Below are 11,868 nucleotides of genomic sequence, written 5' to 3'. Positions count from 1 at the left end.
TTTTAACAACTGGCTGATGCAAAGATGTTTTTTTTTTTGGAAGCGAGAAAAACCAATTGCCTTCATGGGGAATCGAACCTATGCCCGTTCACTTTCCGAGTGAATGCCCTAGACTACAAGGACAATGAGTCTTGCAATCCTTTTTTTGGAGCTCGTGTGCACTGAAAAGGACCGTACATGGACGTGGATTAACCCCCCTCCCCCCGAAGACAGTTGATTTTTTTTTTCCCAAAAAAAAATTAATCTTCGCAACAGTAGTTGTTAAAAACCTTCGTATCCCTGGTCGTCGCCGGGAATCAAGCACATGTTCACTGCAAGCTAGTTAGCCTCGTTATCCGTTTGGGCCATGAAAGAGATGACCATGCTTTCCTTATTTACGCACTGTGGTGTACACCACAGTGCATAAAGATATCAGTCTTTATTTATGTCTGTATTTATGTCTGTACTGCTGCCATCTGGGGCCGGTCATTGACGAGTATTACGAAACTACTACCGACTTCAGTTTGCACACCACAGTACGAAAATAAGTGAAGCTGAGTTTTCCGTGTTGTTTTCCCATAACGCTTGCTCGGTGTGCAAGAGGACTCCGGTTCGATTTTGGACAGAGCCCAGTAGACTTTTCTTTCTTGATTCCCTTCGGCACAATATGCAAAAAATAATCTCTCCTTCATACGGTCGATTATTAAAATGATTAAAAAGTTTTAAAATAAAGTTTTCCAAATAGGATAATTTATTAAATACAAATTGTTCAATTGAATTGAAAAGTTGCTCTATAAGAATTATTTAGATTAATTGTAGAAATCTAATAACTAAATTGAATTAAATTTCATCAATCAGAATAATTTTAATCCCAAAATGTCATTCCAACATCTTAACAAAATCGAGTACTCTGATTGGATAAAGTTGGAAGTTGTTGAAGTCAGGATTTCGCCATTCACAGTCTCTTTGATATGTTGATTTCGATTTTGAAATAAGACACGGCCTCTTATTGGAGAACTTATATGTAGACACAAAACAGCTTCAACAAAAAAAAAACTCCATACCTCAACACGAAAAAAAAAATGTAAATACAGACTTAAATTATCAATTCAAAAAATTTTTAATGAATTTTAATTATTTTTGATATAATAAAATTACGTAAAATATGTCTAAATAATTTCGTAAATTTCAAACTGGAAAATCGCACGGGACTTGTGCAGCAGGAAAGAAGGAAAAAAAAGAGTAGAAATACTTCTTTCTCCGTTGTGCCTGGCAACACGACATTCTTCAGCCTTTTTCTTTGGGCGACATATCTGCCATTATTGTTTTCTAAGCTGCAGAAAGGAATTGCAAAAAGAATTCGAGATCGAATTAATCAGAGGTTCGTTGGATCGTGAATCCGTTCATTTTTATTTGAGTTTTATCGAAAATAATTTGTAATACAAATATTTGAATGATCAATCATGTATTAGAATGATGTGTTTTTGTTTTTTTTTTTTCGATTTTTCAGTATTTAGTTTATCATTATGCGCAAAACAAAAGATAATGACTTGCTGTATTATTTGCATCTTTAATTGATTTCTTGATCATTGTGATGAGTTTATAGAAACAATTGAGATTTTGTATTCAAAAATGGCTATCTCGGGGGGGGGGGGGGGGAAATAACGATGGCGAATTGTTTCACTTTCGTGATACGTGTGTGTTAATTTTAGAAATGGTTATGTAAGAACTGCACATTGAATATCCATATTGTGAAATCTGTGAATATCTCGATTTCTTCCCAATAAGTAGATAGTGTATATATTGCGTTCAATGTCATAGAATATTGTATGCAAATGGTCATGTAAGTTCACTCAGTAGCCTAAGCCTTTTAGTTTATTTTTGTCTATAGTAGCTTTAAAATTCCAATATATAAGGTAATGTAGGCCTGTGCCGTTCCCTGGTATCCTTTTGTTATCTTTAATGTTCGACTTTTGTCCTTCACTTTGTTTTATTAGAATTTATTTGTAGGGTTAGTTTCTTTTTATATAGGCTTAAGTCAGATTTTCATAGGAGCAGATTTTCTTCTTTGCATTGTGTGAACTGAATAGGACCCTTTTGCGTCTGTTGAAGTGTGTAGCTTCATCATGCGTATCAGCTGTTCTGCTGCATGCGTGATTGGGTGTGAAGAAAAAAAAGAAACCAACATGAAGAGAAGATTGGCGAAATGAGCAGCTTGCTGCATGTTTGTCTCCTTTGAAAGCAGTCGGCCAATCACACTGGACATAACGCACTGCTATGAGCCATATTGTGCTCCGTAGGGAAATATTGTTTCTCCTATTGGTGAGTGGCCTGCATGTTGAGCTAGGCGATTCACGTTACACTCAATGCTAAAAACTTACTCCTAGGAAAACCCTGTTATAGAGCTGTGGTATGCTTCACCTGTTGGAAAATTTCGGTTTGCATTCTTTCAGTGGTTTCGAAAACTCATTTTATCTTTGGTAAATGGTGTAACATTTTTGATATAAATAGTTAAGATTTTCGCAGCCATCATTTGATGAAAATTGTTTGTTCAGGTTTGAAGACCGTCATCCGTTTGAGTTGGTTCTTACCGTTTCCCGAACACTAGTGGTTGGCATCATCAGGAGAATTGATAAAACTTTATCAATTCTGATGATGCCAACCACTAGTGTTGAGAACTAACTCAAACAGATGGCATCTTCTAACCCAAACAATTAATTTTCATTTTTGGTATAGCTATAGTACAATTAATTATTTTCCTTTATTGAGAAAAACGTCTGAAAGCATGATGAGAAGTTGCCAAGTTCTGATGATGCCAACCACTAGTGTTGAGGAAATGTTGCCGTTTGCACCATCGTATTAAACAGTCATGTTTATTGCCATTTCCCTTGCTAGAGGGGAAAAATAGCAAAGGGATAATGCCATGGTTAAAACGAAAAAGACAGGAAAAACAATAACAAACAAAACACTTTTAGACTAAATAAGGGGATTGAAAGTGAAGCAACATATCCCCTTCATATGTTCAAAACGTTAAAACTTGCAATGTCCTTTGGGGGGGGGGAATGACACTACAGCAAAAAGAAAACTATTGTTAACTTCAATATAAAGGCTAGAGACACATTCAACTGTCATTCCCCTTTCCCTGGAACAACTTTGTCATAATCCAGAGATTGGTGGTACACATCCGCCGGCCGAATGAAAAGGCATTCAGGCTGTAACATGCTATGCATGGCTGAAAAATAATCTTAAAAATATTGTTTCGTGAAGTAAACAGAAGAAGTGTTATATTTTTACAATAAATTGTTTCTAGTGAAAATGAAGTTTAATAAACCTTTATGGGTGCATCCCGTGGCATAACATAGAATGGAAATGAAAAAAGGCTTTTTTCTCACTCACCTGTTAATTTTTTTCTTCCTTTATAGCACTTTAATAATCCAATTTAGAAATCAAAAATCCTTGTTGCATATATTACACGCATGTCATAATCTATTTGATAAAGCAAAATTCACGGGTACATCGATGGAGTTGAATTTGAATGGACTGGTACTGCTGAATTTAAAAAAAATTGCAAAATTAAAATTTACTTGGAAAATAAATTCTGTGCAGTTTGAACTTGTTAGGGCCTTGGTTCAACAAAACCAGTTAAACCAGTGACTCCCAACACGGGCGTTAACACACCCTTGGGGGCGGTAGAAAGCTACAAGTATAACATAGGATCTTATGGGTTAGATTGTGTTGGGGGGGGGGGAAGCGGTGTGAGAAAAAATTTCTGGAGAAGGTGATGGGATAAAAAAAGGTTGGGAAACTATGAGTTAAACAGTCAACAATGGGGGGAAAAGAGTAAAATTGGTGCTGAAATGTGACTGAGCAGAATATGTAGCAACGCATGATGAAAGCAAAATGAACAATGTTCAACAATACAATAGAGCGTAAAACGTTCAGTCCAATCGCTAACACATACAACTCTCCCGGTATCAACATTATTTCACTAAGCAGGTTTAAAGTCCTAGCAGACAAAGATAGCATAATCCAGTTGGAGCAGGCAAGCACAGGGGAAATAGATGTTTCCAAGGTGTCACATTGGTGACTTTCTGAAAGGTATCTTAATCTACACGCCACCCTTATTTGTAATCCAGAGCTCTTGAACATAAATAATTACCCAGGTAAATGGCGCCTTCCTAATGGGGGGGGGGGAAATATTCCCTATAAAAAAAAACCCCAGACTTTTAAATTAACAATGGTCCTTCCTGTTACTTAAATAAGGTATAAGTCTCTGGGTTTGGTCAATAAAAACAGCCAGGATTAAAACTCCAGATATAATGGCAGGTATGCAAGAAAGTAATAAAAAACAACCTGACATGCAATATAACACTAACATAGACCACGTACTCCCCATTATGGAAGGGTGTTTCAAAAAACAGATGAACAAAAAAAAACCCCTACGGAATTAGTGCCACCTGCATAGAAAGTGTTCCGGAAAGAAAGAGAAATAAGTTTGTCCTTGGTAACTTATCGGATATATTGATTTTTTTTTTTCTTCCCTTCCTTGACAAGTCATGTTTTCTGACTTTTTCCTTGCCAAAGAAAGAAGTAAATTAAAAATAAAGTGTGACAAACTCTACCAAGAGTGAAACAACAACTAAAAAGACTGCCAGCAAAAAAAACTATGGGAAAATGGTGATAAACTATGTTAAAAACATTTGTGCATCATAGCTGCCAAGATTATACTTTATGCTGCCCAAATTTATGCTCTGTCTTGACCACCAACTAAATACTTTGTCAGTTGGGGACTAGCACACATTTTGGGACCACTGTGTAATGTTAAGGTACAGTTGAAGGATGAATTCGGCACCCTCCTCTAGAACAGTGTCCGAGGTACCAGACCTTCCTGCTCCTTAGTTGCAGCCCTGACCATGTGTTCCAGTCAGCCTGTATGTCTCATTTCAGGTCTGATGGCGACATTTGATTTAAGAGTGGTAATTTAACCTACTGGTTGTCGATGATTGGTGATTTGGTGTGCATTGGCAATGGTTTGCACAATGTCATGTTTTTAAAAGAGGAAAAATCCATACAATTTTACTTTGATTAATGAAAATCCCTAGAACGTTTTCAAAAATCCCTTTTTATATTTTTGTACAAAATTTGGATCAATGCAAAAGCTTTTCTAATTCTCAATCCCCAAAGTTGGCAGCTATAATACACCGAGTGAAATATTGAGATTGGAATTGCTCCAGGCAATATAGGCACCAATGCGGGATCAAGATTAAAATGAAGAAACATATTATCAGGGGTTTCTCTAACTTGTGTGTAAGGTCCAGTTTTTGTTAAAATTTCCCTTAATTTTGTGAAAATAAGTAATTTCATGGGAAGCGAAATCTAGTTAATCTATATCAGATGAATTGAATGCTAAATTTTTTATTTTGTGAAGGGTCCGTTTTTCAGATCTGGGATTTTCTAAAGGGTCTGGAAAACTCCTCTGATTATAAAATGATCTATGGTTGAAAATATTCTCTGGGAATTCCAGTAAGGAGTTTGCTGTGTTATATTGAAAAAACCATGACTCCGGAATGAAAACTCTGCGTTATAAATTGATATTGTCTGGGTTATTGAAACCAAGATTCTAGAATAAAAACATGAGGACTCGTATTGATAATACATCTGTGGGGGAGGGAGGGTTCATTTGTTGCTGAATTTCAATTTATTCCTTTGCATTAGGATAATCAAGGTTCTATAGTTGCAAGATTCAATTTCTGATACTTGTTGATTGAATTTTGTTCTAGATATTTATGTTGTGCCTATGTCAATTAACGAATAGTATTCTTGTTTCAGGTGGTTTTCTTATTACGCTACATCTGTTTTGCTGATTGCTCATATTACAGACGAGAAGAAAGATGCCTAACATCAAGCTACAGAGCTCCGATGGGGAGATTTTCGAGGTGGATGTTGAGATTGCCAAAGCCTCGGTCACCATCAAGACCATGCTTGAAGATCTGGGTATGGATGACGATGAGCAAGAGGTGGTTCCTCTTCCAAATGTTAACTCTGCCATCCTGAAGAAGGTGATACAGTGGGCCACATACCACAAGGATGATCCCACACCACCCGAGGATGACGAGAACAAAGAGAAGCGCACCGATGACATCAGCTCCTGGGATGCCGACTTTTTGAAAGTTGACCAAGGCACCTTGTTCGAGTTGATCTTGGCTGCTAATTACCTTGACATCAAGGGACTTCTGGATGTCACGTGCAAGACGGTTGCCAACATGATCAAGGGCAAGACACCGGAAGAGATCCGAAAGACCTTCAACATCAAGAATGACTTCACTCCTAGTGAGGAGGAGCAAGTGCGCAAGGAAAATGAGTGGTGCGAGGAAAAGTAGAGAGGATTTTTTTTCCCTTATCTGTTCACCGTTTGTCATCCCTTGTATGTGTTTTTTTTCCAGCTAATTCGGTTGTTTTGATTGTACAGTATTTTACGAGTTTCACATCAAAGTAAAAAAAAAGAAAACCTGTTAAATTAAGAGAAACTGTTGCTATTGATAAGAAAGAAATACTATGTTAAAAAAGCTGTATCTTTTGTATTTTTTTTCCTTTTTGTTAGAAGGCAATTAGACTATATCCGAAGACATTTTTATTTTTCCCCCTCACCCTTTTTTTTTTGCGGATGCAATCCAATATATTTAACCCACTTGCTGAAATTGTTCTCGAAGAGTAAATAAAAAGCTGTGTGTGAAGTTGTCATTCATTTTTTGGGGAAAATAAATAAAATGTGTTTTTTTCTTCTGTATTTGGTTTTAATGGTTTATTATTTTTTTTTGTCTGGCTTACTGCAGGGCTTGGCAGGTTCCTTGCCTCAGCAATGAAATCTGTATTTTCTATGTATGATTACTTAATCGTAGCCTAAGGGTGATATAGAATTTTCAGAAATATAAAGAAATGCTTGACTTCGGAATAAATTTGCTTGAACCTAATTTTTTCCCTGATTTGTCTAGTCCTTGGTTTGAAATTTGGGAAAGATGCTCGTCTAAGAAGAGAGCCAATATGTTACTCATGTTCATGTCTCATCATTTTCCTGCAGGATTTATACAAAGTTAAAACTTGTGAAGATGTGTGTGTGTGTATGGTGCAACTGTTGATATATGCTTTTCCGAAATGATTTTGGTAGTGGTCTGCAAATCTATAGCTTTTTTTTATGATAGTTTGGTGTGCTTTTGGTATATGTGAAAAAATCATTAATTTGATTTAAATATTAATTATGCTTACCAAGCAATTTTTTCTCTTGTTAGCCATTAAGGATGTATATTTTATCATCTTTGAATTTAAAATTAATGTATAAGTTTTTTTTTTTATTAATAGCCAAAAAAAATTGCAACCAAAAATCAGTGTTTATGTAACATGAAAGCTTGTTGAGTATGATTTAACTTCAGTGATAAATTTACTTGCAATGGAAAGTCCCGTTATTTACGAGGACTAACCTCTTTGATAAAGTAATGTCTCGTGGCAACTTGATGTGGCATATTGTACAGGCTTCCTTGATTCACTTGTATCAGGCAAAAAGTTTGTTTTTGAAACTCTTAAATTTGTGAAGTAATAAAAATGTGTAAATTATATATATTGAGCAACATCATGCTAGTCAGAAATGCATCACAATAGATGAATCAACTGATTGTGCATGAAACAACATAGTCAATACGATTTTCAATCATTTTATACTTGACGTGACATTGATGAATCACAAGTTGTTTCATCTATCGTGATGCATTTCTGACTTGCATGTTGCTGCTCAATAATTTACACATTTTTATTCCTTCACCCCAATTTAATGAGTTCTAGTAACAAACGAGAAACTTTTCGTGCCAACTGTATTTGATGTTGGTACAACATCCATTAATAGTTTCAAAATACAATTACAGCGCAGAATTAAAGGCTTTATACAAGAAATAATTTCTCACTTTTTCATTAGGGGAACCAAGTGCGTCGTTGTAATGCATTGAAAGTTACTTTGTGTATAGTTGTCAGATTTTTAACCCTTTCAATACTAATAGCGTAAGGTATTTGTTAAAACGGGATTCGACTTTATAGCTGGTGTTGGTTTGACTAAGACTGTCCTAGATTAAAATTCAGACGTGTTATTGGTTGCAATAAGTCGGGGGGGGGGGGGGCTCTTAACCTGAAAGTCTCACGCAGGAGCTTTCCGAGATGGGTCGTTGAAATGCACTCACAGCCAGAACTCCCTATGTGGGGGCTGACAGGGCCCGGGACGATTATCATTTTAGTTTTTTCACGCTATAAATTAGCTACAGGATGTGGGGGCCATGGCCAGAACGTGAGCCACGAGTCTCGATCCAAACACCCGATTAGCAGGGACTTAGGGGTCATTCATTACATCAGCATCGAGGGGGGTTAGTTGATGCTTACGTCCAAAAACGAGGAAACCTTTCACTAGTTTGTCGGCACCTGAACTAAAATTCTCCCTATTGATAAGTTCAGGGCGGCTCGAGCTTACTTGCCGCCCGGGTGCGAAGCTTCATGTGCCCCTAATGGTTACCCTGCCAGCATCAAAAGCGAAGTCGACAGATCGCAGCGGAGGCCTTCTGCTATAGATGGTGTTAGTTATGCCCGAGATCGGACGGATAAAATCGATCTGCCTTTGTATCGATAGCGTTCGGTAGCAATACTTTCGGAGGGAGAAAAAAAAGTATTTTATGCCTGGTGGCTTGGCTGACAATATTTGCTCGAGAAAAATATGTGAAATTGGGCTTCGAAATATGATACATTGCCAATTATCGCCAAAAATAATGCTAAAAGCATCGAGCTTGTATTACTGTAAGGAGCATCCAGCCGCCGCGACGGCAGCTACATCTAATGCAAGGAAACCACGTGACTGGGTGAAAACAAAGTTCGTTTCCTCATAGAAATGTACAGTTCGGTCTCTAAATATTGGGTTTTGAAGATTAAAAAAAAAGGATTTGGGAACCATCTAAAGATGAAAAAAGATTAAATCATTTATTTCATTAATGCTGGAGTAATTTCTTTCATTAATTTTGGAATAATTTCTTTCATTAATTTTGGAATTACCACTTTTAATTATTTTGGATTCATCAGTTCTGAAATTACCTGTTTCATTGATTTTGGAATTATCTCTTCTATTAATTCTATATTTTTTTTCCCTTAATTCTGGAATTATCTTTCATTAATGCTGAAATTATCTCTTTCATTAATTTTGGAATAATCACTTTTTATCAATGCTGAAATTATCGCTTACATTAAAATTCTGGAATTATCTCTTTTATTAATTCTGGAATTATCTCTTTCATTAATTCTGGAATTATCTCTTTTATTAATTCTGGAATTATCTCTTTCATTAATTTTGGAATTATCTCATCGATGCTGGAAAATTATTTCTTTCATTTATTGTTTTAAATTCCTGTGGATGCCATAAGGAAATAACGGGGGATTGTGTTTTTTTTTCCACCGAGTCACGTGATCTTCCGACGAAAGATGTTTGAGACTGCCAAGGCGGGGACCGCTGACGTCATGCTCTCTCCAGTAATATATGCGTGTATATAGGGGGTTCTAATATAAGCTCGATGGCTAAAAGCGCCCCAGCTAAAAGTAAGCAAAAGTGCTAACTCGCACTAAAATCAAGGAAAAGTCGCCAATCGAGGGAAATGAAACACCAAACTAAAAATTGCAGTGAATTAAAAAAAAAAAGTATGAAAATATATGAAATAAATATTCTTATTTGCATTCGTAATTATCGTAATGTAATCTGTGAGTTCTTAAGATAATTTTAATCGTTGATTTGAAGAATAAAAGTCAAGTTGGCGTCGTTGAAAATGTGAAAAACCGGAACATTTTCTCAGCCAGAAAAACAGAAAAAACCCGTGATTGTTCCAGTAAATACGGGACGTATGGCCACCTTACTGGTGACGTCACTCTCCTCCTAAATTCAGCAGTTGCAAAGGCTAAAAATTCCCTTCCTGAAGTTTCTGAAAAAGACTCCCGCGCCAGAAGAAGAATACGCGCCATATTTTCCGCAACTGATTCTCGTAGAACCGAAGTGTGTGTTTGTATCCTTTGACTGTTGGTGCGAATCATTCGCGGTAAGTTGAATAATCGATTTAAGAACTAGATTATCAGTAAATGAATAAATTATTTATGAATAAGGTGTAGCATTGTTTTGATTCTTTATTTTTTTTCCGGCAACTCGGTCATTTTCTGAGCGCGAGGGCCAATTAGACCGGGACCTACAATTTATTGCCGATTCCGAACGGCAGGCTTGTTTTGTTGTGCTCATCGAGAGGTTGTTGCGCTAACCACCCTCGGTGTGGGACTTCCTGCGGTAGAAATATTTTTCTATGGTCATGTCGCAGTTTCTGTTGTACCCCTGTGTCAGGAAAGTAGGCCGGCAAGAACGCACCGGGCATCGAAATCGCGGCAACCTCTAAACATTCTTTGGTAGTACCTCAGGCGACGGAGGGGTCTTTAACCCTTCTCGAGTCGCGAGCAGTTTCGTATTCAAGGGGGGGGGGGAAAGAAGGGAGTTAGCGGGCTAGCCCAGGGCGGCAAATTTTGGAGGAACGAGTGGTCAAGAAAATTGGACAAATGAGGAGGGAATGACTACAAAACTCGTAAATTCGCCTCTGCCTGAAGATAGAAGAACAAGGTCAGTGAGTGACCAAACGAGTGACATGTTTTTCGAGCGACCAAAAGATTTGAGAGCAAAGGACCAAGTATGTGAGTGGAAAAAAAAAAAGAAACCTAGAAAGTGTTTGTGTAATAATAATGTGTGTGAGTGACCAAGAAAAAAAAAAAAAGAGTGACTTGGCGCGTGTGCAAGCACGTCAGTGGCCTAGAGCAAAGCGCTCTCTTCAAGCACGTGAATAATGGGAGTGACTTTAAGGAGTTTATGAGCATGGGAGTGACCCTAATAATGGCCCCAAATAGCGTATGAGCATGGGAGTGACCTATAGAGTATGGAAGCATTGGCAACGCTCATGGAGGGGAAGGGGTGTTATCAAGGGTGGAGATTTTGGTGGGGTTTTTTTGTAGTAAAAACTAACCCCCCCCCCCTCTTCCCCGAGGAAATACTGTATGCGCTTATGCATCGGAGTTACCAAAAGAGTGATCGACGCAGCGGATGGCCAAGGAAGTGTGGAAGTAAGTAAAGAGTGATTAAATGAGTGAATTTGAGACAGGGGCGTATTTTTTGATGAAGCTGAGTAGGCCACGAATTTAAAAATCGAGTGTTCAGGGAAAATTAGACTAGAATGTGTGGGAGAAGAGGGCGGCAAAAATTGCGTATCCCGCAGGCTGCAAATCCGCCCATGGTCACGAGCACCGCCTACACCCATCATCAAGTGAAGAGCACTCCTTACTGCAGGCTTTGATATGCTGGAAATCTCCGGAACCGTAATCATACTTAAATGCAGTTTTTTTTTACAGGGTGTTTAATCGAAACCGTCTACCCCCAAGTGATCCCCCAAAAAATCACACACGAGCCAATTTTGAGCACTTTAGGTGCTCGCGAGCAACAGATTGAAGATGACTTCTTTAAGGCGGGTAACTTTATTGACCTGGGATGCGGCAACCTCGGTTTAGTATCAGAGACCTTTCCCCCCCCCCCAGTCGCGAGCACTGCCTGTACCCCCCCCCCCATCATGAAAAGAAGAGCACCCCCTTACGGCAAGTTTAACATACGAATGCGTGAAATGACGATATCAATCCTTGAATGCAATTTCTCCAAGGGCTTTAGTTGCAACGTTGATCATGAGCACGATATCGGACATGAGCATACTTCAGGGGGAGCACCGTGGGTGGGGAAGATGCCTGGTTTAGTTAGTCCTGTGGTTTTATAATTGGAACTGTATAGTTTTTTTTTTCTTT

General features: G+C 37.9%; 1 protein-coding gene across 1 annotated transcript; it reads left to right on the top strand.

Moving 5' to 3' along the window:
• The first annotated feature begins 1,229 nt into the window (after positions 1 to 1,229).
• LOC149078873 (S-phase kinase-associated protein 1) lies at positions 1,230 to 6,766 on the top strand. Its single transcript, XM_089241057.1, has 2 exons — positions 1,230 to 1,360; positions 5,809 to 6,766. Exon 2 carries the CDS (start codon positions 5,871 to 5,873, stop codon positions 6,357 to 6,359), a length of 489 nt encoding a protein of 162 aa, XP_089097183.1. The 5' UTR covers positions 1,230 to 1,360; positions 5,809 to 5,870; the 3' UTR covers positions 6,360 to 6,766.
• The last annotated feature ends 5,102 nt before the right edge of the window (positions 6,767 to 11,868 follow it).

This window comes from Pholcus phalangioides, unplaced genomic scaffold, assembly GCF_987345545.1.
Source record: "Pholcus phalangioides strain wild (caught in Gottingen) unplaced genomic scaffold, Ppha-v1.0 ptg000013l_1, whole genome shotgun sequence".
In the NCBI taxonomy this organism is placed as follows: domain Eukaryota; kingdom Metazoa; phylum Arthropoda; class Arachnida; order Araneae; family Pholcidae; genus Pholcus; species Pholcus phalangioides.
This window is presented reverse-complemented; position numbering and strand designations above follow the sequence as displayed.

Excerpts from the sequence above, each read along its gene's own strand:
- LOC149078873 (XM_089241057.1), top strand. The coding sequence starts at position 5,871 with ATGCCTAACATCAAGCTACAGAGCTCCGATGGGGAGATTTTCGAGGTG.